The sequence below is a fragment of the Lepidothrix coronata genome, unplaced genomic scaffold (assembly GCF_001604755.1).
Source record: "Lepidothrix coronata isolate B3197 unplaced genomic scaffold, Lepidothrix_coronata-1.0 Scaffold258, whole genome shotgun sequence".
NCBI classification, from domain to species: Eukaryota; Metazoa; Chordata; class Aves; order Passeriformes; family Pipridae; genus Lepidothrix; species Lepidothrix coronata.
In genome coordinates, this window is record NW_016690438.1 from 33,168 (window position 1) to 60,348 (window position 27,181).

The 27,181-nt window shown below is 36.2% G+C and overlaps 1 protein-coding gene across 2 annotated transcripts in view; it reads right to left on the reverse strand.

Annotated features, from left to right (window-relative positions):
• ANKRD28 (ankyrin repeat domain 28) overlaps window positions 1-26,974 on the reverse strand; it is a 58,689-nt gene extending 31,715 nt beyond the window's left edge. For both annotated transcript variants that reach the window (XM_017835492.1, XM_017835494.1), the window contains exons 1-3: window positions 25,462-26,974; window positions 24,288-24,371; window positions 3,410-3,488 (exon numbers count right to left, since the gene is read on the reverse strand). In XM_017835492.1, the coding sequence (XP_017690981.1) occupies window positions 3,410-3,488; window positions 24,288-24,371; window positions 25,462-25,578 (280 nt within the window). In that variant the 5' untranslated portion in view covers window positions 25,579-26,974. The remainder of the gene's footprint in view (window positions 1-3,409; window positions 3,489-24,287; window positions 24,372-25,461) is intronic.
• Window positions 26,975-27,181: the final 207 nt, after the last annotated feature.

Consider the following 27,181-nt stretch of genomic DNA (forward strand, 5'->3'; position numbering starts at 1 on the left):
CTATAAACAACGATTTTCATGCCTCTTCTTTATTTACTGGTCACCTCCCTACCTAACAAACTTAGGAATGTTAATTGCTTATCGAGCTACAATCTAACAGGGAGAGATGATTTGAACATTTAGACTTCCACAGACCACAGTGGTATGACAATCTGTTGGTAAGACATTCACATCCTCAGGGGACAAGTTATTAGTGTTCAGTGAAACACTATCCCAAAATAAAAAACAAAAGGCAATCTAAATGTCCAGCCCCAAACTGGAGTCACTGAAGCAATCTCTTTGATGTTTGGAGCCTGTAGCCAAATCATCACCTTCAGATCCCTTGCCCAGGTGAAAGACTACAACAGGAGAGGTCAGAAACCTTAAGGTTTGGTAGGAAAATATCTCAAGAATTCAAAGAGTAACTAAGAATGCTCCTAAGACTGAAACCTTACTCCACAAAAGTCTGCAAAAAGGCTTCATCAGTTATACCTTCAGTATGTGCAATATGGGTTGCTTACGTCTGTAGCAAAGTAATATAAACACATTGTGATAGTAACATGTGATCCAAAGTACACACTCAAAAACAACGTGAATTCCCTGGAGCAGGATGCAAAAGACATTCCAATCAAATTAAAAAAACTATATGTAGGTAAGATGGTAACACTTTAAGAATAGAGAATAATGAGAAAGAATCAGGTAAGAGCTACAGAGTAATAGAAAGATTAATACTGACTTCAGTAATTTTGAGGTTCAGTTTGAAGAAAGAATAAAAACAAAGCAGTCTTTGCAGGATAGCTTGCATGCACAGCAGGAAAACTGTAAAGTGGTTCCTAGTAACATTCCAGCAAAGCTATGTTAGAGGACATTACAAGTTGTAAAGACAAGCTCTCACAAGGTGAGAAATGCTAGGAAGAAAGTAGCCTAAATTTAATTCAATCCCTGGTGCACATATGTTGCAATGGGTCAATTAAAGTCACAGACAATTTTTACATGCAAATTTACTGTACAGAGGAGATGGTTGTTCAGAAATGCTATGTATTCAACAAACTACTTTCCTCATTGTTCAAGAAGAGATCTTGCAACACAGCAAGTGTTCTTCAAACCTTGCTGTGGTAACACATGTTCTTTATTTGCTCTGTAATGCTGATCTATTATGACAAAATGTAACATTACACATCTGTCTCAAAGGAGAGATTTGATTTCCAGCTGAAACACAACAGATGAATTTTTCCCTATCTTTATGAAATGGAGAGGATAAATACACTTAACCTTTGTTCCCTGTCTTCCAATTAAGAGAGTTAAAAGACAAATCCTAGCTTGTGCATTTTGAGACACCTAGACCTGATTTCTCAGAGAAGAAGCTAGTTAGCACTTCTGATACAGCTGAGTGCTCACACTTCACCAACCACAAAGATTTCAAATCCAGCATTCAGAAATGAAGAAGACTAAATTAGTGACTACTTTTTAGAGCCTAGTTTAAGAGGTTTGCCTAAAACCACTGCTTGCAAACAGGTAATACATAGATTCATACTCGAGTATAACACAGCCTTTGAAACTGAACAGCCTGAACACCAGACACCACCTTCATCCTGCAATTAATGCCCCTCTTCATTCACTTGCAAATGTGTCAACAACTCATACCTACCTGTGCATCCCTCACCATACCACCCTGGTTCACTCCCAGCGCAGCCTCTCCCTGTGCCTTTCAGGAGGCTGTGCCTCTACAGCAGGGCACAACGTGTTACTGAAGTCCATAGCACAGCGCATGAGCGCAGCAAGGTTAGACTGACACTGCCTATACAATCCACAGCTTTCAAAGCTTTTGATTTGCAACTTTCTAATGCATTGTTTTGCTGTAAGCAAATCTTGATTTTCATTAAATAAGTGCTATATGAGATGTATCAATGCCTTCCAGTCTTCCTGACCAATCTGCAGACACTGCAGCACCCCACAAGCTTGGCTCCATGCAACTGCTCAACTCTGGACTATTTGTACAGCCCTAATTCTTAGTGCTTCACTTCCCTTCTTTGTTCTCCATTTCTCCTTACACTTAACCCTAGGCTATGTGCCCAAATAGCATGACTAACCTTTCTTCCCCCACTGCCATCCCCCGATCAGGATCTTATTTCATTCCCATCTGAACTAGAATCTCGCTCCTTTCCATAAGCTCTTTGCCTGAGAGAGGTCTATTTTCTTCAGTCACAGTTTTGGTAAATGGACTCTGTTCACCCAAACTAGAAAGAAAATTCACCCTCAGAAGTAGCTGACTGCAACTTTACAAAGTTTATAACATTGTTAGTTGTTGAAAGGGGTCACTGTATGTTTTCAATGGTCACCAGAACTTATTTTTCTTCTTGATAGGGAAAACCAGCACCTTTTCAGATTTTAAAACCCTTCACCTTTTCAGAAGTGATCTTTTCCGGACAAATTGTTACTATAAAGTATTTCCATAACATAGATATATAAATACAAATAATGTGATATTAATTACTTATATGTATAGATAATTATATTAAGAGAGTACAAGTAATATATATGATAAAAATATTAAAACTTGCCTAAATTATAACAAATTAAATTATGCCTGGCAATTTCAACTGAAAGTCTGGAAGAGAACTCCTACAATTTTAAGTGACACTTCCTTAAACCCAAATTTTTTATTAAAGGTTGATGGGGGGGGTGTGGAAATAGCCAGCTTTGCACAGGTAAGGCACACAATTAGGCAGACTGAAGATTAAAGTAGTTCTATGGGACTGCTACAAGTTTTAATCTTTCTAAGTAAGCTTGAAGCTCCATATCAAGAATTCTGCCTCAAGCTACCTAACAGGTAGGTTTGTCCAAGATCAAAGAATCAATTCAGTACTTCAGTCACGAAGTTCCGCTTCAAGTTTTTAGTTTAGTTGTATACTGTTTCACAGGACTTGCAGTTTGTCTTAGTACAAGTAAACAGGGAAAAAAAAGATGAGATTTTAACATTTGCAGCTGATTCTAATTATATTCTGTGCATTTAAGCCAACAGGCAAAGATACTTAAAATGATACAACCAACTCTGGATGCCATCTTCTATGTTCAAATTTAATTGTCTTCGTGAAGGCCATTTCAGAACCAAAAGCAATGATGCTAACACCTAACTATAACATATACACTATAAATTCTTTAAACTAGAGTTAAACTATTGAAAGCTGATCAAGCTACAAATAAAAATAGCTATAACTGAGAAAGCTTTCTACAAAGAAATATTTTAAAGCAGAACTACACAGTATTATAAACACTCATAAGTCTGGAACCCAAAATTTCAGTACAAACATCTTTAATTTCTAGTACATTAAATATCTCAATAAAAGCTACACAGACTAAGATGTACATAAATACTCCTTTGGATGTGCATAGAGTTATTTTTTTTTCCATTAACAGGAACAGAACATACCAGATAAAATAAGCAGTTCAATAATTTCTGCATCTCCCAGATAGGCAGCAGCATGTAAAGGGGTCCTTTTCTCATTATCCTGTGGTAAGAGGGGGGAAAAAAGGTTTTATTTAAAATAAAAAAATATGTTTCAGCATTTTGTATGTTATGAAAAAACACTGCATAAAAGTGCATCTTCCAAATATTGTACATTTCAAATTTTAAAAAACATAATTACTCTAAAGAGACTAGTCACATTTACTAAGACAAGCATGCTTCTCCCAGGGGAGCTCTTAAAACCTTCATAGTCAAATGCTGTTTTTCAGATACACACAGATTGGCAGATGCTCATCACATCTTCAGATTAACCCATCAGTTATAAATCACCATTCACTTGTCTCCAGAGACAGGAACTTGAGTCTCTCCTACACTGGTAAAATGGTGTGTCATGTCATATGCAACAATTAGTGAGAAACATTTTCTTTGCAAAGTTTAAAGACAGTTTCGAAAGTTATTATTTTAACAGAAAATAGAAAAAAGGCTGGAGTGCATAGGGGCAAAAATATTGAAACCAGATTTCAACTGTTTTGTTTACTGCAAACAAGCAAAGAGAAGGTAGAGATGCAATTTATTTTGCAAAAAACACCCTGGAGGATGCAAGTAACACCCAGTACTCTTAATTAGTTCAGGCTGATCTAACATCCTTTGGAAGGTACAAGGATCTTACTTAGACATACACAATAAATACTGATGAAGATTCTCTTTTGAAAGATTAGTACAAAATATTCCTCAACTCTTTCAGGATCAGTGCCATTTCCCCTGCATCAGTTCATAGCTTAATCAGAAAAATAAGATCACATCACAGTGAGTGATAAAAATGAACAAGAACCAACCAGTTTGCTCTCTGAGGGAAGGCTGCTGAGAAATCAGAAAAGAGACAGATAATCAGTCAGCATTTGGGTTCTAGCCTAAGCTCTACTTAGATGTCTAGATCTTTTCTGTAGAGTTTCAAGGGGCAAGGGATCAAGATTATATGCAGCAAGAAACTTTAAGTCACACGACATTGATATTAATTCAACTACTGTGTCTGGACTATCACAAAATTAATACACATTTTTTACTGGCATTTTATTTTGAAAAGCATTCCTCTCCCTTACTAAAATAACTTGACAGCTAGCATCACACAAGAATAAAATTAAAGTACATGGCAGGAGAGACCCAAGAAGTTCTTCTAAAACATAAAAGACAACTTCAAAACTTAGAACATTCAACCCACCCCCCTCCAAGAAAACATCATCACACACACAACCCCTTGCCCCAAAACAACCTAGTCCTCCTGTTAGTCCCTGCTCAGAAAAAGTCAAAGCTACACAGTTCACCATCTTATCCATGTTTCCTAACAGAATTTTTTGAGTTACACACAAGTCATTCCAAACTGAGCAGTGCAAACCTGACACTGATGCACCCTAAGGAATCAATACAACCTGCTTACCACTAGCACCACATAATGCCTCACCAATTTCTTGCCAGTATGTCTCAACTGCAGATTACACATGTAGGATAAGAAGAGACAGCCTCCTGGCACCTAGGACTTGCTATCTATGTAAAAAAGAAAAAAAAAAGAAAAAAAAAGGAAAAGAAAAAAAAAGGAGAAGAAAAAAAAAGGAAAAGAAAAAAAGGAAAAGAAAAAAAAAGGAAAAGAAAAAAAAAGAAAAGAAAAAAAGGAAAAGAAAAAAAGGAAAAGAAAAAAGGAAAAGAAAAAAAGGAAAAGAAAAAGAAAGGAAAAGAAAAAAAGGAAAAGAAAAAAAAAGGAAAAGAAAAAAAAAAACCTGGGAGTACAAGGGAAAAAGAAAACCAATACATATATTAAACTTGCTTTCTCAGCTCCAAGACCAGCCAGTAATGAAAATCAGTTTTCATTCCTCCAGTATGCAGAAGCAGAGGTACTATAGGTAGCTAATATTGAAGCCTTTTAGATAACGTTAAACATCCTATAAACTACAGATTAAGGAACACAGAAAAATGAGTATGACAGTATACTGTCTGCAATTTCATCACAGCATTAGAGAAAGATGATCCACGAGTACATTCTTCTGTAGACACAGCATTTACACAAGAACATGAACAAAAACTACACTCTCCCTCTAAAGGGCAAAACATTATGATTAAAATTTTCATCACACTTGTGTTGTTGGTTTCTTTGTTTTGGGTTTTTTCAGTTTTCAACATCTCAGTGACAGAAGTAATACAAGTAACTAATGAGATATAATGAATTGGAAATCTTCCAATAAAACACTGGACAGAAGGGAGTTGTTTGTCTAGAAATACACTAATCACTAAGCCCGAAATACATTTTACTCAAACATTCAGGGTCCAAATTTCAGATAAATTTCAGACATGCTTCTCCAAAAAATTCAACCTCTATTAACAAAAACCATTGAGCATCCTGAAACCACCAAGATGCAAACAAGAAAGCAGTTTAAACATAAGCAACATTTCCACTCCAACACTTCTGTTTCCAAGCTGTGAGTTTCTAGTCATGCAAATATTTCAGTTCTGCTGCTCTTAAGCTGACAACTTGAAAAGGCTCAAAGCCCAACTCCCAGTTCTGCAGCAGGGAGTACAAACTGGAAGCTTACATATGCAGGAAGTTGGTGGAGATGCCCCTACTCTCTGCAGTGCTGGGATGCTCAGGGCTTGTCATCTTCTGGGTCACCTCCAGAGTTTGGTATTTCAACAATCTCAAGCCCCAGGGTATCTAACGACCACAAATATTCCACATGCTGAGGGTGCTTTGACAGAAGCCCTGACCTTTCTTTTCCCTCTAGTTTCACAGCTCACATTTTTTTGATGCTTCTAAACATTTTTTTTTAATTTAACTTCTCTGTGTGAAAGTTTTAGGTTTAGTATTTAAAAACCTGGTTTTCAGAACTTGTTACAAAACCAGAAATGTTGAATTCAGCAACCTCTCATTCTCATTTTGTTCCATCTGAAGTCTTACACTTTGTTAGTGAATTTTAATAAATGAAATCTGACAAAACTGAAAGAGAATTCTGTATTTTAAATGCTACTAAAGTACTATATAGACAAACTACTTTTTATTAAGAAACAGTAAACATTTGATGACCAAATTTCATCGACAAATACAAACTAATGCATATGAAGGATTACACTAAATAACACTGAGAAAGCTTTCAGCTTCAACAACAAACCTTAGAAGCAGACATCTTGCAGCACTGACACATCATACTAATATAAAGCACTGAGATATCATACTAATATAAATTCTGACCCTAGTATTCTTCCCTTAGTTTCATAAATTTAAACGGCATTAAAAGAAAAATTTCAATAGAGAAGGGGTTTTGTACATAAAAGTCACTGTTACACAACATGTAAAATCTAACACTCTTGGTACTATTTACTCCCAAATATCACAGTGTTGTGGCAGTATTTGACAACTCAGAAAAGCAAGTGTTGGGCCATCTTCATTTTCCAATTCAAAAATCTGCAAGGCAAATAGGACTATTACAACCCTAAATGAGCTGTAATGGTAAGTAAGGAAACAGATCAAGTTGCATTAGGCAGGTTTTACATAGCTGAAAGAGAACTTTCAGCGTTTTCAAATTTGTTGTTTCCAGTAGAAACAACAAAGAACTTCATATTTCCAATAAGAAACTCCCAAGTTTAATTCCAGATATTGGTCAATGCTGTCAACAAACCAAAAAGCAATAAGAGGGCTCAGTCCTTAAGGAATCAGTTTTCAGAATGATAGTTCTGTGTCACAAAAAGCCCAATATCAGATTTATATTTGCCTTTGGATTGCATTACATGAAAAATACATAATCCTTCCATTTGCAGTACGCTCATTTATTAAGTTTTCCAAACATTTCCTCTACACAGGAGTTTGTATAAGGATTACAACATGAGAAATTCATAGAAGAAGGCCTTATGACCCCATTAAACCCAAATCTGGAATAAGGTGACATGGATAGTGGTACTTAATAAACTCTCCTAACCTAGAACCACAGTAAGGCCACCTTTGTTTCATTTTACCTAAACTGGAAGCTTTAATTGATTCACTGGTTATTTCATGGATCAAAACTTGTACAGTGGACAAATCTGTGCTAATTTAAAGACACAGGTTTCAAATCTACCTCTTTTCAAAGAAGTAAGTGTCCTCTGAGACACAACAATTTATTCCTGATTTGTTTTGGCTTTTTTGTTTGTTTGTTTGTTTGTTTATTCCTGGTTTGCTATCTCAGCAATTGACTTAGAGTAACTACTTAAAAGTACAGAGAGATTTTTAAGCAGCTAGATGCTTTGAAAGTTGATTTCTTATCCCACGCATATCCAGCAAGATTGCAGTAACCAGTCCACGGCTTCCCCAAGAGCAAAATTCATTTTCCCCTTCAAATAGTTCAACATCTATCGATCCAAAATCTTTCAATTAAAATACTTTTTGGAAAACCCCTTCATAAAAACTCCTCTTTAGCCTACCTGCTCTTCAAAACTAAATTCTGCAATAACACTTCAAAATACTCTCATTAGTTCATGACTGCACTTACAAAATATCATTTAGTAGGTGTTTTGTGCTGTTGACTTGTCAGCTGTCTGCTTCCAGTGCCATCTGTTCCTGGCAGAAATCAACCCTAAATACACAATCATAAATCTTGAACGAGTTTCAATTCCAACATACCCTGTAGTAGCTTAAATAAACACTCCTTTTAAGTGAAACGATTTTTAAATATAACACTTAGTGCATTTTTCAGTTAAGTTAAAAAACATGACTTTTCAAGCAGCAGGATAGGTAACTCCTGGGTTCACAGATAATGTTTAAGAATATGATTACAAAGTATTTCTAATTCTCTCATAGGGTCCAGTACCACAGAGGTCTCTCCCTGTGTGAAGCCCCAGTGCTACACTTGGGAGCACCAGAACACCGAACCACAGTTGCAGATTTTGCTACAGTTTTTGGAATTATCATCTGGTAGAATAACTGTATACTCTAACTGAATTTCTTTGTTCCTCCACACAAAAAAGAACACATTTAAATATTTGGCTTTTACATTTCAACTTTAAACTTCTCAAAAGTTTACTTTAGGTACTTAATTCTCTAAACCAGGTCACTAACTCTTTGGAAGTATGTTCAATCACAGTAGTGTCTTAAAAACACAAAACTAGAATCTGAAAATTAATGAACTTAAATAAGAAGAAAAAGATTAAGTACTAGGCTTGTAATTCTGTGACAAATTAATTTTGTATCCCTACGCTACCTTGAGTGTAATTCATCTGCTATTTCTTTGGATTTTCCCCCAATATTTCTTAAGTCAATTCACAGAACTTTGCATTGTCAAAATTTAACACATTTCTAACTGATTTTATTTAACATATTTTTTTGGAAGCAGACCTCTATTTTCCCACCATATTTCAAATTTAAGATGTATACCCAATATAGAGAGCAAGCTAACAAATCACACTAATGGTCTTCTGCATGCTTAAAAAGGGGAAGAAAGCATGCCAGTAAAAACAGCAATAACAGCTACTACATAGCTAACCACGATGTATCCTTCGAAGGCAAATAATAGATACATCATAGTTGAAAGGATTAGATTTGTCATGCTGACTTCATTAATTTCTTGAACTAATGCTCATGTGACTATTTGTATGAACACTTGTACTGCATTTGAAAGAAACTTTTTTTGAAAGCCCAGTATTAAACTTTCACTAGTAAGACTTTACCATTACACATTACATTTCAAGGCATATCTTCTACAGGCCATCTCTTGGGGCAGAATAAATCTAGACCTCAAAAAAAACTGGGGAGGAACCTTCGCCCTCTTGCTCATTAAGACAGCAGTGACCAATGACTCAATAGGCCTTTCTTGTAAAGAACAAGAAAACAAAGTGGCTTCAGCAACAGGGGGCACGTCAGCTGTAATCTGCCAAACCCCAGTGTTGTTTCTAGTTAAGATCTTCAGTACCAATTTAATAGTGCATGCTCTTTGACTTGATTCTACATAATAATAACAACAACAATAATAAAAAACCATCACACCATGGACTAAACCACTAAATTTCATGAGTGCCACTTGTGGCACCATGAGCTTGCGGAGACCTTAAAAAAAGTGGATGGCAGAGGTAGGTATACAATAGAAAATAAAATGTAAGTCAGAAGAGAACTACAAAGCACCTACAAAAAGGTCATAAAAGCACTGCTTTGGGAAAGACCAAAAGTTTACCTGAACGTAAGTCATTCTAAGCACGCATGTTTCTGAAGAACACAAACTCACAACTTTCTAAATTGCCACAAGGAACAAAAATAAAAAAAATAAAATCTCATAACCAGATCATTTTTAGTGGATCTACAGTGACACATAAAGCAACCAGCAAGCACTGTACTTCTAGCATGTTAGAAGAAAAGACTATTAGCTGTATGATTGCAAAGGAGACACTAACTCTCCTCTCCAAAAACTGATTTTCCAAATATCAAAAATCAAACAGTCAGCAACTGCAAATGGACAGATTTTGCATATGGGCATATTTCAGAAACTGGATAGAAGTTTAACTTGTCTGGGTGAATGGGCAGAAGAGGGAAGCTCATGCTGAGTGGCATTAAAAAATACAGAAAGTAAAAAATCTGATCTATTCTGATTTAATTACCTATGGTGGTGATAAAAGGCTAAGAAATTTGGCTATAAAAACTATCGAGCCATATTCACACTTCCACCATGACAACTGAACAAATAAGAACAACAGAATGGACCTTGGTCAGTAAACCTCTTTCCCTGGGACAACAGGGTATCTGCCATGGTGAAAGTCTGAGGGGAAAAAAATAAGTATCACAGACTGGAGTTTCAGAGTCTATAACAACAGTGACCAATTAGAAGGCATTTCATAACCGAACAACTGTTCTTTCCTTTTCTGACTACTGGAACATCCCAGGAAATTGTATTTCTTCCCTAACAAAACTGGGGGAGTATTTAAGGTTTTACAGAAAAAAGGCAGGTCAAACATTTGAGTTTTACCTTTATCTAGAGGAGATCAGAACAATACTATCTGTATTGTGGAATACTATCTGTAGCATTCCACATTGCATGCCCACAAATGAGAATCCCCACCAAAGAGGAGGCAAGAAAGAATGGCCATTGCATGGCTTTGCTGTCTGGACGTCCTTTGCAATTCCTCTTATATGCTGATGCCTCTAGGCATTTTTAAAATGGAATTTCTGTGACTGAATTTAAAGCTCAAGTTCACAGAACAGCACTAAAACCCATGGAAAATAATTTACTTCCCATTCAGCCAATGATTATTTGTTTCTATTCAAATAATAACACTAAAACTGATACAAACCTCTATCGTTACTGAACCATTACATACACTTCGTACACAATGTAAAAACTTATCAATAAAAAGCATATTGGAAGTTTGGTTCATTTCTAAAATGCCTGAACACTAAAAGCAATCTGGTGGGAATCATTTAAAATTAAGCTTTTGCAGAAAAAATATCATTCATATATATGATAGTGACATATTATATTGGAATATTAACCTACATTCAACCAATTAAAAATTCCTTTTTAGAAACAGAATCTTTCTAGTATTTATAACCAACACTTGAAAACACCTTTTATAAAAATTGCATAAAGAATATCAAAAGTCCAAGTTACACGAGCAAACATCAGACGTCAAACTGCCCTTGTCCGAAAGACAGTCTAGTCTTTAATACTGGCATTCAGCAGAACAACTTGAGAGGAAGAGGACAGGAGAAAGTTTGCTGTTCTAACTTTTATTGAATCCCAAACTTTCATGTCCATAGCAACTCAGGGAAGTGCAATTTCAAATATAATTTGACACTACACTCCAAAAAAAGATTGGTAAAAAAGGAACCAGAAGTTAAGAACCATTCATGTTGTTAAATAACACTATTCCAGACATCTTTTAATAGAAGAGTTAACTTAAAATGCTAGCTGTCTTACATCACAAGAATTAGGCACAGAACATCATTCAGGTGTAACTGTTTGAAGCCCTGTCCTCTTAAAACAGTGTCCCCAAAGAAAAAACACACAAAAATGAAGAAAAGTGAGTCACATCTAGAACAAGGAACAGCTATTGAGCTTCAAACTCCATCTAAGATTATGACTGCTAGGCCTCACAGCCAGTTAAACTCTTAATCAGAAAATGAGAGTAAAAATTTCTCATTTCAACATGTACACTTAAAAAAAATACAAGTTATTTTGAGATGTTTTGGTAGACATTTTATCCTTATTTCTCACAACTAGAGAGATACACAGCAAGAAGATTTTTTGACTTGTAGTCAAGTATTTCAAGAAGCAGATTTTGAAACAACTAAACATCTCTGTATTTTTCCACTTCCAAGTAATTCACCTCAAAAACATCTATCTTCAATTTTTCTTTTTTTGAAAATAATAAGTCAGGGTGCTTTTTGGAAATAGATGTCTTCACATACCCTTTAACCTTTATGTTCCCTGCAGGTTTTGTAATGTTGCCATTAAAATTCTGCTGGTCAGGTTTTTGAACCCGTACACTGAACAAGCACAGCTTGTAAGAAAAGTTGGACCTAGGTGCTTGTTCTATAAAGATATCTACATAACATTTTTAAATGCTATGTAGATGTTTTTACATAACATATAAATGTTTTTGGCTAAATTATAAAGGCTAGGATTCCTTGTGGGTGAATTCAAGCATTCATTTGGGTATTGGATAAGGATCTGAATAACTGAGCAGGTTTTGTGAGCTGCTCCTTTTCACTGAAAGTTCCAACAACAAGAATTTGGTCCCATTTATTACTACTAAAGGTTACTGAATTCTTGCCCAATACACGGAATGAATAAAGAGCTATTCTGTACTCTTTGGTAAGAGCAACTTGATCTCACAGTGCAGCTGAAACATTTTGGATGTATTTTCCTTACTTTAACTCAGGAATAAAAATAGAGCAATCTTTAGGACCAAGACTATTCATTGATATATTAGATCACTGTGAGGAAGAGAACAAAAAAAACTAATTGAAATAAAAAAATACCCACCCATAAACCTCTACAATGTTCAGAACTCAGCTATATATAAAAACCCTCAACAAAAAAAACCCACAAAAAACAAATCCAAAACCATAAAAACACCCCCAAAAAACCAAACCAATAACATATCATTAAAAATACTTTACCTTGGCTTTACCCTTCCCAAATGCCAAGTATATGATTTGTAAACATTTACCTGGTATATATAGCAGAAGAAAACCCCAGCTTTAAATCAGAATGCAGTTGCTGGGAAGAAAAACAATTAACTGTGAAACTATTTCTGAAAAAACAATGAAAAAACAATGGATTTTCCATAATGAGAGCACAGTGATGTGGAGCACATTACATAACTCAGCCCGTGCTTGCAGAGTGGGCTGCATTGAGGGACACTGACTGCCTCGTCTTACAGTGTCATCTATCTGTAATGTTTGAGGACACAAATAAGAAAATATGCCAAGAGAGAAAACAGTACAATACAGGCTCTGTTTATGCTCCAGTGAAAGATCACACACCACACTAGGTAAGGTATGCACATCTCCAACACAGTTTAAATCCAGCACATTACGTTCAGGCCACTGACACTTTTGTTCAGAAAAGCTGGGGTTTCTGCCCTTTTCATTGCAAAGGCAAGTGCTTGAATGACATCGTCCCATGTAAAACAGATAATTGTCTCACTAACTGCATTGTCTTGCTGACAGGAAAAGATCTGGTTTTCAGGTCTATAGTCTTGGCACCTCTTCTTGGAGCAAGCAAAAACATTTTCTTGGTGTGTGTTACGTTAAACAGTTTCATAAAGTAAAGTCATCTAGTTGCCACACGCAAAGTCCTTCTGTTAAGGAAGGAACTCAAAATAGCATATAACACAATCTAATGTGCTAATACAGAGGCAAGAAAAATCCTGCAGAATACATCTATTCTGAAGAAGGAGAGTAAAATGAGAGTAAGAAAAACTTCCACCCAATAAGGGTCTACAACAGAAAATGAGAAGTCCCCACACTGATCACAAAAGAAACCCAACAGAAAGCCTCTGCTAGTGAGGATCAAAACTCCTCTAAAACTGCTGGCTACCTTAGGATCATAGTATCTTACCTGGACTATTTTTTAGGCTAAGTGGACACAGGATAAGCTTAGAAGATCACTGTCATATAGGAAGAGCTTGCAGCGACTAAGGCAGGACATTTGCACACCTTTGAGATAAGAAGTCAGCATCATATAATTTATAAGTTACCATAATTATGTATACACACATGCATATAACTCATATTTCATGCAAATAAAAACTGAAATTAAGTTAATGATCAGGAAGGATAATAATAAAGTAGGATTTTAAAAGATTGAAAAGAGAACAGAATATCACAGGTTTTGGAGACAGAAAGGCACAGGCTGATATCATAGGCCTGAGAAAATACCCCCTCAAACTTCATAATCCAGACAGGCATTGTATCTGAACTTTTAGGGCATACTCTTCAGCAAGATCTCATTGCAGTGACCTTCCAGTTCATTTCACCTGACAACAGTACAAGCCTTTTCGGGTCCTACCAACAGCGAACAAGAGTCCTCTCCTCGGGCATTTATGGGATAGCCCTCCCTACATCACACAGAAACAAATGAGAAACACTTTCTTTTCACCATTTTTGATATACATCCATCCTTTATTGAAGTAGATGTAAGGAACTTAAAATGCCTATCTACCTCATGTAGAGCCATGAAGGGCCAAACTGGACAAAGGAAATTATGTTTACTGATAGCATATTAGATATTCCACAGCAGATATGTAAGATAGATTCAACTGTTTGCAAGGTGGAGAAAATTGTCTTCTTCAAAGGTATGTTGCATACACATAAAGAGTTTTCTCCCAGAAAATTACTACAAATAATCAGTAAATTCAAATCCTATCTTGCTTTTACCAGTAAGGCATTCTTTAATGACTGTGTCCATGTTGGAAGCTAATGCACATTAAGTCTACTGAACTTTTTTTCTTTTCTCTGCTCTTTCTGTGGGGATGTTCTGTTCTCAAATGCCAATCCTTTGCATGTCAGGCACAGCAACTGGCAGGAGTAACTCCAGTAAGCTCTAACTATTCAAGACCTTGCCTCTAGCTTGTTTTGTAAAAGCAGCAGGAAATGCAGAACTTTTATTATGCTTTGAAGGTTACAATCTTAAGCAGTAATCACTAAAAGTAAAATGGCCAATTAGACATGATCTACAAAATCATTATCACTAATAATCATACTGGAGACTCAAACACAAAATTCTTGAAACACTTTTAAATTTTAACTAATTATTCATGGTGCTCTACATCAATGACAATTTTTCAATGTTGAAGAAATAACAGCGACTGAAACAAAACCTGTCTCTCAAATCCCCAATTACTGTAAAAGAAATTCAGACTTCAGACAATACAGTAAAACATTGCCATGCAGACATCCAAGCTCTTTTGCCCAGTTTAGCAAACAGTAAAACCACATTAGCATAGAACTAGGCAAGCTTACTAGACCTGATGAGAAGGAGGATATGTTAGCCTGAGTAGCACACCAACCTAATATTAATTCATACTGAAGTCTCTAAAGAATAATTCTCATTACCTGCACAAGGCAGCACCATGACATGTGTAAGCACAATATTCTTTTCAGAGAGTCCCATCCTTTGCAATGGTAACTTTTTGAGAGCTACTGTCCACAAAAGCCGCTGTACTGAGTAGCAATTTGCTGATGTCAGTCAGATTATCCCATAGCTCAGTTGAAGGTTTGTTTGTATCACTCTAATAGGAGTGATAACTCAATACATCTGAAAATCTCATTTGCAGAGGCTAATTAGAGTGTTACTGACATGAAGCAAGGAATTATTCCTCTTGGAACTGGAAGGTTTCTCTCATTAAGCATTTCAATTCTGAAGAAAAATGCCTAATTATACATTTGTATTTAAAACATCTTGAATCTATTTCTACACCAGAAGAGGAACTCAACACCATTTGGATGCACTTAATATTGAAGCTGAAAAAGATGATTCAGTATAAACCACTAAAAAGAAAGTAAGATATCTGATTAATCATTACAGATAACAGGCTTGAAAAACATTCCACACTAATGAACAGGAAATCCACAACTTTAAAGTTAAGTTACAGTAAATAACTTCTATATTATGAATTTAAGTCTGCTTTGAGTATCTAGTGGATACTGTTTACAATATACAAGTGGCAGCAAGTTCCCACTACATTTGGAAGAATTAGCCTCCTAAGTTCTCCATTTTTGGAATCAGTCAGGTTTCAGATCAATGGATCAAACAGCCTAATATCCAATCCTTTAGAAGCAGAAGCAGCTTTCCTGTAGAAAAAGCTTCCCTACATTCCCTGCAGCAAAAGTTTCTTCTTATTTCTTCAGATACATAACACAAATATTCATGTTATTAAGAACTCAATTCTTTAACAAAATAAACCCTAGACACTCCCATATGGTAGTCCACAACTCCACCTCCTACTTTAAAAATACCTCATTAAAATTTGAGTATGTTTAGTGGCAAGGTGTTTTACAAGCTTTGTGTCTTCTTAATGGAACACCACACACATTGGCCTGTGCTATTCACAAAATGCCCTTCTAAAACCAATTCCTTAGACTTCCTAGACTCAATGTGGAGTTCAGCTCCACATTAAAACCTGATGCATGGCTGCAAGTTCTGAGCAGCCACAACCTGCTCCTGTCTGCACAAGGCCACAAACACTCTCTCTAAAACCAGAATTCTTCACAGAATCTTCCTTCTATTTTTCAAATACAAAGAAATTTCAATTAAGTGGACATGTTATAAAGCAGGAGAGTCTCATATGACTCATCATTTCGTCAGGCTGATCACATAGGAAATGGGGGTTCCTGATTGTGGTGGAAACATTTAGAAAGTTTAGTACAGAGACTGTCTAGAAGCAGGAAGCATTGACATGCACGTTGGACAAAAGTCCAAGCAAAAGTTTAAGGAGAAAGAAATATCTTGCTTTTGCTCTAGAGCTTTATTTTATTAGAAGTCTGTGGGCAAGCAGGATAGAGAAGATGAGCACCACCATTAGTCTCTGAGATTATATACTGTTTTCTTCTCTCCCATACATTTGCAAAATATATTTACATTTACCTCACCCAAAATGAAAACATATCAAATTAAATAAAGCCATCAACTATTTTAAATGCCTCTATCTAATTACAGATGCTCTCTCAGTTCTTAATAGAGATCTGTTCTGAGCAAGAGATAGGTATAATTATTGTTATTTAGATAATAATAAAAATCCTTCAGTAAGAAGTTAGCAGACGGGTATGAAGGTACACAGAGCTTAGTTTGTGATTTATGCCCATCATGAGTTCACCTGCTCTTTCTGAGGTCTCACAGGCCTCCCTTTGCCCAATATGAGAATTCTTGGCCTCTGCTCCAGCATCTGAAGCTGGGTTCCAGGCAGAGGCTGCCAGGCAGCAGCTGCTGCCCTGAGTAAAGGTCTGTGTTTCTCAGCAGTCTATTTTACTGGAGGAATTCTCTTTATTAGTGTTTGTTTATACAGGAATGTTTTATTTCCTCTCTGACCTCCTGTAGTTACTTCAAAGGACTGTTCTCTCTGTCCTTTCTTTATATGCCTTCTGTTGTTGACACCAGATAAGCAACCATACTTTAAAAAAAAATATATAAGCTCAAATTTTTTATATAAGTGGTATGCACTTATATATAGGCATAGACACGTATATATGTGTTCTTTCAATATACAGTTCTTATTTGCAAGTATATATGTCTTCTTTCAATACAGAGTTCTTATTTGTAGGAAAACTTACAGGGAATCCCTGTGTTTAATAATCCAAAGGATGAAACTGAATTAAAATAACTAGTACCAAACTCTAAGTTATAACACATCCTATGTTCTCATCATGTTAAAAAGTCTTTCCAACTCACAAGTACCTGTAATTTTATCCCCTAAATTCTGCTACACTCCAAATTGAAAATAAAAAGAGATTACAAATTATATTCATCCAAACAGAAACCTTTCTAATGGAAAAAGAAACAGCTTCAACGTTGAACAGAATTTCAAATAGATAAATAATATAGATTAGAGGCTCAGGATATTACAACATTTTTGGAAAGAAGACCTTAAATTTTAAATTCATTTTAATAGGTCTAAATTGCGCACTCCTCCAAAATTTTACTGCAGCTACATTTTCACAGTGTCAGTCTAGATAGTTCAAGTTACAATAACTATAGTGTCTCTTTATTAAATGCTTGCCTGCAGCTAATTAAATTAGCAAAAGACTCAATTAAAAAAAGTAACCAATAGTTTTAGAAAATAAAAACCACGCCAGATCGAAACTCTAGCAATGGTCACAGTTAAGAAATGAAAAGTTCATAACCTGACCTATTAAAATAGGAACTAAAAAAAATAAAAAAAACCTGGGCTTGTCAGAATATTTTACTATTTTCTGTGTGTCTTTTTAATTCTTCCCTCACATTCAAATCAGCAAACCAAACATTATGTCTGTCCTGCCAGGGAATACAATAAGATGCTGCTTCACAGTAACAAATATGTTAGTGCGAGCTCTTGTTGCCAACTTCAGTTGCCAATGACAAAGTCCTTCATGTAAATAGTCTACTTTGCCTGCTGGAACCCGACAAAATAGTTACCAACACTGGATGTGAGGCATGTCTGGGACAAACAGACTGATTAGCAAACCCATAATCTCACCTCTTCAGAAACACAGCCTGAAGAGCTAAAAACTGTGCACAGTTCCTGCTTAGCCTCTGCTACATTACAATAGCTTTTAACTACTATTTATTCTCACCAGTTTAGGTACAAAAACCAGAGGGTGGCTTTGCTCTGACTGCCAGAAGCTTTATCGAGTAACAAGAGGTATGAATTGGCCTGGAAAATTATTTCCCTGCAAACACACTCTGAGAGGACCAAATCTCAAATCATTATGAATAAACCCTTCTCTGATCAATGGTCACAGCACTCCTGAAGTGGAAAGGAGCACCATTCAGACATGCCTGTCTTCCCATTGCCTTTATCTGGTCCATGCAGATCTCTGAGCAAAACTGTCATTTTGCTCCCCTGTTCTCCAAACTATTTTCACTCCTTGTTTAAAACACCCTCCCTGAACCTTGCCCTCATCAAAAGCACAGAAACAAGGTACTGCAGATCAACTACCACTATTTGAAAAGCATCCTGTATTAACCTGCTTTGAGGGACTTCTTTCAGTTGCCCCAACCAGCAAATTCTTACACTTAACAACAAGGCACTGATAACAAAAGGCACAGCTAAAACACTTTACACGTGGCAATTAATGCAGAAAGAGGTTTTTAGAAGCATAGTTAAGTCAAACGGAAGTGAATTTATACTTGTAGTTGTATGCATGTACATTTTTTAAAAAAACAAACAAACAAAAAAATCCATATTATTAATTGGTAAAATAACTGGTTACAGAAAGATAATGAACACAAAGGTAAGAAAATACCTAATAATTATTTTTACCTCGCTATGCATTATGGTTTTCATTTTATCTGTTTTCAAGCAAGTTCATGATTTTTTTTACATAAGGTTCTTTACACTGAGAGATATTTCAAAATAATTGTTGAATTAGAGAGCAATTATAGTTTTCCACAGAAAGACATATAAGAAAATTCTTTTAATGTATCAAATAGGTATAGGATTCGTTTGTATGACCAGAACGTTGAACCATATTAAATTCTGTAGAATGTTCCATATTGTAGCCAGGTAATTCAGGCTTTCCTGTTCTACACTGCTCTCTCAAGTATGCAGAAAAACACCTGTTACTCCAGTACTTCAGCTGATAAGGTTAAGTATAAAGATGAAAGCCAGGTGACCATACATTTATGATCTATTTTTTCAGTTTAACCTCTTTTAGGACTTTGGTGACCAATACTATCATCACAAAGAATCTTTACTGCCTTTTAAACTTTAATTTTCATTATTCATTTTTAAATTACTAGTATATTTGACACCCTCAATAATCTAATTCTCCTGGTACCCAGATCTGATGCTGTATGAGGAGTCCTAGACTTGTCACTAGACTTAAACCAATTTTCTTGCTCTTTCAGTATATGCAATGACCTGCAGAGTAAGATAAACAAAACAAAAAAAAACAAACAAAAAACAAAACAAACAAACAAACAAAAAAAGGAAATCAAATAAGATGCATATTTTACCCTAGAACAACATCCAGCAGCATTGTACTACTACGCAAATAACACAAAGAAGTTCCGCAAACCCACATCTGGCAGGACTGGGAATGGAGCCCACACCTCAACCACAACAGTCATCCACACAGCAACCCTACTGCTCAAAATACCAGTCAGACACATAAACTTAGCTCTCCTGTTTGTACCTAGCACTTTGGTGCTACAGGATCATCCACCTTGTCAATCCCACCAACAAAACACGGGCTTTATGGGCAACACTTCATTGCTGTCTAATACAGGTGGGGGTTATGGAGGGCACACAGGAGATCATTTCATTCTATCGGGTTTCTTTTCCTCTTCTTCACAAAATAGTAACCCAGGTGAATTTTTATTTACTTTGTGGTTACTTACTACAGGAAAGAGACATTAAATTAAGAACTGTGCTGGATGGCCAATAGTTCAGAATAGAAATTATACAGATAATCCTGATGGCTCCAGAGTACCAATGGCTGTAACGGTACAATATGAGGAATTTCACTTTCCATTATTATATTTTATGTTGGAAAAAACACACCAACTCACATATAAAGTAGCTTTAGAATGTGTCATAGTTTAAATCTATTTTAGTCTCACAAAGCACAATATAAAGTAAGATACAGGTGTTTCATGTTTAAATCACCTGTCACATATGTCGGTATTACTATTTCAAATAGGAACAGTGAGCACTTTTGAACAGAGAGAGATTGGCGTGATTTTGGGATTGCTTCAAAAAAAGTGCTTTTTTGGCTTTAGCATGAGAAGAGCAAGGGACACACTGACAGCAGTTCCAGAGAGGATCAGATGTTTATCCCCTCAGCTAAGATCAAGTGCAATGGGGTTTTAAAAACTGCATATTGGATTACCCAAACTATCAATTTTCCTAGCAAAAAATAGTATCCTAATAGGCCTTAGGTCTAAGATAAGGAAAAATTGTTCTGATTTTGAACAATCAATAGTCAGATTTGCAACCTTTAAATCAGTTTTTGACAATGCACTGGTCTTCCCTCCACAGAATTATATTCTTAAATAATGGCTGAGAAGAAATATTCCATTTTCACAATCTTTTAAACTGAACATACATCGTAGGAGCTTTGACTACAAACAAAAATGGCACAGTTTACAACAGTAACAGGCCTCCAAATCTTTAAAAAAAAAAAGCTCAAACGAACACTGATTTATAAAATGCAATGCTGAAATAATTTAGTTAGCTAAAACTAACTGCTGAGAAGTACATAAAATTCAAACCAGCCCCACTAATCTAATCAGCAAGAGCAGGAAACGTTGAGGATCCCCATTAACTAATAGAAATATTAAATGTGTACATTATAATGCAAGATTTTCCTTTCTGTCAAGTCTCAAAAGCTCAGGATGATACCAAGAAATAATAACATTTTTTTAAACATACATATATACACACACATATACATACAGAGCATAGCAAAAGCCATGTATATAAAAGAAACTAACCAGTCTGACATATGGGATGTGTGTGATTTAAGCCTGATTCATGAAACAAGCAGCTACAGTTTCTCAAGCTTTCTTGGGGAAAGAGGAGGGAGAAGCAATCCCTTCCCTTCTGTTTTTTCCATTAATTAGAGCCTCAGGAGAGTTCACCTTCCAAACAATCCATTTGAACAAAGTTCCTATAAATCAGTTTTATCTATAAAATCTGCACATTTCCATGTTGCAGAGAAGGTAAGGCTTTTTGAACCACAGTTTAAGCAGACAGGGATAAACTCAATTTGCTCTTTCTTCACAAAAGATTACAACAGCAGACAGAATACAATTCATACTTTCTAAAACTAAACTGAGCCTGTGACTCAAGAGACTGGTGTGGCATCAACAGAGAACAATCTTCTTCCTGAAATAGTCCATTTGCCATCTGTACAACTTACAGTTAGACACAGCAACTCATGCTATGAGAGACCACCCATTTCAGAATGTCTCTAAATATAACACTATGGTAGAAGACATCATCTGTTTTAAGAGTAATGCTCTAATACAGTCCAAACTGGATGCAATATTTCGATACTACCATAACATCAAGCAGTTACCACAGCCTAGCTTTGGGAAGCCAAATACACAGATTCAATTCACTTAGCTTTAAAAGTGAATTAAGCCAATTGTGATTAAGCCAATGTTAAAGATAAAACATCATAAAAGCAAGGAGGTAAATTAAGTTGGATGATAATAGAAGGGAAAAAATTACCCACATTTCATCACTAACAATTTTCCTAGATGCATATCACTGTCACAACAAAAATGTACAACAGCTCTATCTTCAGTTCACTTCTGGGCAAAATTAATTCACAGAACACTGCTAAGTCTCCAGTTACAGAGTCCAGCCCATGCACAGGGGAAGGGAGGATGGAAGGAATCTCAACTATTAGAATACAAACTGCAAAATAATTAGTTGCTCTTGAGAGGGAGAAATGACTCTTCAGAGGGAGAAATGACTCTTCAGAGGCATTGGAGGAAATGAGTCTGGAATTCAAACAACTGTACTGAAGCACTTGGATAGCAAAGTGGAAAAAAATCCAACATATACACTGGTCTAATACAATCCACAATGGTCAAAACAGTATATCATAATCCTTCTCTTTTTTAGTAAATATAAATAGGTAGGAATAACTTCATTTTCTTCACTTTTCCCCTCCTGTCTACAACAATTTGTAACACATAACTATGGGAAAAACTTTGGACCTAGACTACGCAGAGATATATTATCTCCAGCCAAGTACATATAGCCAACGAAAAACCCAAGGAAAAGAACAAAATACACACACAGACAGACACAAAGAAAAATCCACCAGGCAGTCTACTTCATTTCTATCAGACAATGGGAAAATTCATATGCTTGCTTAGTTCCAACAAACAGCATTTAAGGGATAAATGTAAATATAATATTAAATACTGTAGTAGACTAGGACTGCCATGGTGTGAAACAGTGCTCATGCATGATAAGCATCTGCCAATGCTGAAGAAGGTGGCTGTGAAAAAATTACATATTTGTCATGCATGGATTCTAACTACACCTTGGGTGTTCCTACACTACAGTGCATATATGCTGTTAAAGGAAGGTGTATAAACAGAATGGAATTAATAAAAAATAAGCATAACATAAAACTCTCCAGATTTTGACTATTCCACCTACAATATAACTACCTGGCAGCATGAAGTAACTCTCTTCAAAGGCAGCAAGCAATTACAAGCCTTCCTATTTAAGCACATCTGCTGACTTTCTATTTATTTGCAACTGTTCAACAAAATTTGAGAAAGAACAAAACCCAAAACCACTACCACATACACATACTGAAATCCAGCAGAGGTTTTTGTAATAGATAATTAAAAAAACACAGAAAGATACTAAACTTAACTTTGTTTACAAGCTCCATAGCTATGAATGCTAAACCTGACTTCAACACACGGATAATATAAAGAAACAATACTGACTAACCACCTTTTAAAAATAAAAGTGGCAGTGTGAGCAGAGCATACACATGTAGAAGGATACACAGCTAATGCTCTCATAACTAAAGAGAACATTAAGTATTTTCGTATTATATAATTCATCACACAACCTTGCTTAAGGACATACAAAAATATCGAAAGAGAAAAAAAAGTCTAACCTTATCAAACAAAACTTTAGATTGGACAGTAAGTTTGCTTGCATAGGGTCCTACTCAAGCTCTTCAAGACTCCCTTATACTGGGATTTTTCAGCTGGCATTTCTCAGCTACAAATTCTGCAGAATGCTTTTACATGTCAAAATAGAGATACCAAACTAAATACTGGTTTTTGGTTTACATCTCTCCAGAAGAAAGTGTAAACAATTATCACAGTCTTAAATGGGCCACTAGGTAGCATCTAGATGTTAGCCTTTGTCTTTAAACATCACTCTTGTTCTGATGCATTTGGAACAGAAACATAGGGGTCATACAGAGTACATATATTCCTGTAGCACTAAGCCCTAAATGGTTTGTGTCAGTCTGCTATAACAATCAAAGTAATTTCTAATCCATGTAAAGAGTTTATGCTATATTATCTGGCATAGTGTCAAACATTAGAACTAGAATTTGAATAGCAATACAGTAACTATATGCTATTCAAATCTTGAATTTCACCCAATGGAACAAACTCAGTTTCATTTCAGTACAATTTTGACACCTGCAGTGCTTGAGTTTGCAGCACCACTAATAGGACATATAAATCCAACTTCTCATTTATACTAATATAATCCTTGGGCTTCCCTTTTTAAAATCCATTATCAAACCAACCTACTGAAACCACAACTTTACTATTTTCTTATAATTGTCTAATGTATACTATATGCTGTATTCAATTTAAAGAGAAGTCTACATAGCATCACACTTAACCAGTCTAACTTTCTGTAAGTTAGGTTGATGCAACTGTATAAACAAACTTTTCAGTTACCTAAGCACTGCAGAACTAACATTTACTAACATTTACTAATATTTGAAAAGAATACAGAATTAGGTCTTTACCATCAACACAAACCCGCAAAGCTATACTCTTGCTTCCAGTATAGGCTTTACTCAGTACATAAATTTACAGCTCAAGAATTAGCAGTTTAAAAGTGATTAGTACAGCTAAAAGCTATACCAAAACAAAATTAAAACATATTCAAAGATAATGATTTTTGGTTTTACCTGAAAATTAACATCTTCTTTCTTGAATATTAGTGCTCGAACTTCATCAGGATCTCCATTAAATATAGCTTGAACCAATGGTGGCTGAAACAAAGCAAAAACACAGAATAAACCCCCATTTTAGGTTTTTGTGATACACATACAGTTTTTTGATACATAACAGAAACACAAGATAATGATAAAACAACATCCCAGGCAGTGAAATAAAGAAACCAGCAAGAGTATTCAAAATCAAAGAAATTCCAAGTTCTAAAAGCCTCAAACACACAGACATAATCTAAGCCACTGACAATATATAAAAGACAGGAAGAAAAAAAAAAAGAGTCCAGAGGACAAGCTTATAACAGCTGAAAAAGCTGAAAAGGGAACACCTCATAATAACATTAGGGTTGTTCTTATGTGCTGCAAATTCTATATAGCATAAACAAACAATGCCCTTTTGCATTAGCAAGTGACTAAAGTTACTGCAAGTCTTTCACCTGTTTAGACAGAGTGGGAAAGCAAAGTGCATCAGATAAGCATGGTAACAAATTCACACAGGCATATCTATTACTAAATATAGCAGGATTTCTTAGTAAGTAAGAAAAGCTGCTGAGGTATACTAGCAAGATTTAAGTCAGTCAGTTGAAAAAATAAAATAATTTGAAGCAATAAAAGCATAACCCCCACTGTTGATAATTTCTAGAAAGTGGTACCTTGAATCTAACAGTTATATCAAGATTGTGACTTATGTTAATTTTTATTTTAGCTTAGAATTTCTCTTGCTTAACTATATACTCTATCAGTTCTCAAAATAAACACAGTATATTATTACAATACAGTGATCACATCTGTGGTACTGCACAAATGTACCATTGAATTAAGGAGTGGAGCAGGGAAAACCCATTTCTTTCAAATACATTTCTCCAAGCCTTCTAAAAACCCTTTGCCATTACACAAGAGTTGAGACCTTTTATTGCTGCACCACAGATAAAGTTGTATGAAAAAGAACAGACCCCTTGCAAATATAAAGTCTACCACTAAGTTTCAGCTTTTTCCATTCTTAGTAAGGCAGATTTTACCACCTTGTCTTGTTTCAACATTGTATGTATTCATCCTAATCTTAGGAAAATAACTATTGGTATTTGCGACAGCATCATAAGCAGGAAATATGCCAACAAACAACATGCCTTACCAGCACATTTCCAGAGGGCGATGGACGTAAAGATAAATTTTCCTGAGGCAAATTGGAAATAAATGTGGGAGAATCATCTTCCTCCTCCTCCAAAACAACAATACAGACTCGACTCATTCGAACCGTTTGAGTAAGCAAAAGCAAACAAAAAAATGCTAGAAGTGGTATTTTTGGAACCAGACGGCAGGTATAGCAGTAGGGACCATAGAGGAAATACTTTCACCTGTTTCACATGCCCTCACAAACTTGCGAGTGCTACCGCTGTTGTATTTGCATTTAAAAAGGGACATTCCAATCCCCCCTCACACTTCATTTTTCAGATTTAAGCACCCTGAGACGTTCAAGACACTGCTGAAAAAAAGTTGTTCTTTTAAAAATAAAAATTCCCTAGGCATCGAAACCACAATAACGAAACTGTGGAACAGCTGATAAAAATATCCCAAGATCCAATTCCATTCGAACAGCACTCACTGTCGCACACAGCTGTCCTTTCACGAGCAAATTTGTCTTTGTTAATGTCACAACTTCCACAGCGTCCTTCTACCCCCACAGTGAAATCATTGTTGCAGAAGACAAGACTCGGTCCTACCGAGGACAGAACAAGGAACAATTGCCTCGAAAGAGGCGGCCGCAGCTATTCCCCACTCCCGCAAGGTCAGTTCTAAACCAACCGTCGCAGCCCTTCTGGTGACTGAAAATAAACGCGCCCCCTGATCATCCTGCCGTTCTACAGCTTCCTCTCTCAAAGCCACAAACAGCCCGGCCAAAAAAACGCATCTCGGTTCCAGCAGCTATTCAGGACCTGCTCAGAGGAAAATAATTCTTTCCCATGCAAGAAAAATAGCTGCAACGTGCAGCACGGCTGCAGCACATTTACATGCGATGAGTCAGACCACAGGGACAATGAACTCCTTGAATAATGTTGCCGGTGGAATCCAGCCTCCCCAAACGATAGCGACGCAGCCGGTGTTACTCCATCAGGGACACGAGCAATGCGGAGCGTTCATTTTTCCTTTACCGGGCAGTAGCTGTGGCTTCTCCATCGGGGAATTCGCAAGGCAGAAATACTCTTGAGGAGGAATGCTTCAACAAAACAAGCTAGCTACCGCACACAAAAGCTCAAATTACTGCCTTAGACGACTTCTGCAAAAGCAGTTCATCACTCAAGTGTTTCTTTTGATCACCATGTGAATGCGGTTCCCATGATAGTCTTCATTCAGATTGAGGGGGAGGAAAAAAAAAAAAGAAAAAAAAAATCAGACCCCGTACGTCTTCTCTGAGCCAACTTCTTTATTCGAACATCTGTCACTGCGCCAACCAGATTCTCCTCTTCAGCAAGAGCTTCTGCTTATCAGGTTTTTTTCCTTGACAAACTGAATTATACAATCAGCAGATAGCCTTGCAAAGCTCAAAAAATAACCTGGTTGTCCGAGTCCGTAGGAGCAGAGCAGAAGCCACTGGCACGGCAGCGTTCCCCCTGAGCAGCAGCCTGGAGAGCAGCGACTGCAGCCTGGCAGGGTGAAATGCCTAGTAATGCTCACATGTCACACTTACCAGAGAACCCAGTCACCGCTCCCAGTGCAACTTCCTCTGGCACGAAAAAAAAAAAAAAAGCGCCTTTTTCTTTTTTTGGGGGCAGTCTTTGCAGTTATGGCTGTGCCAGTTTGGTGACTAATGCAGCTGAAAACGTAGAAATCCTATAACTGGAGAAAGAGCGACT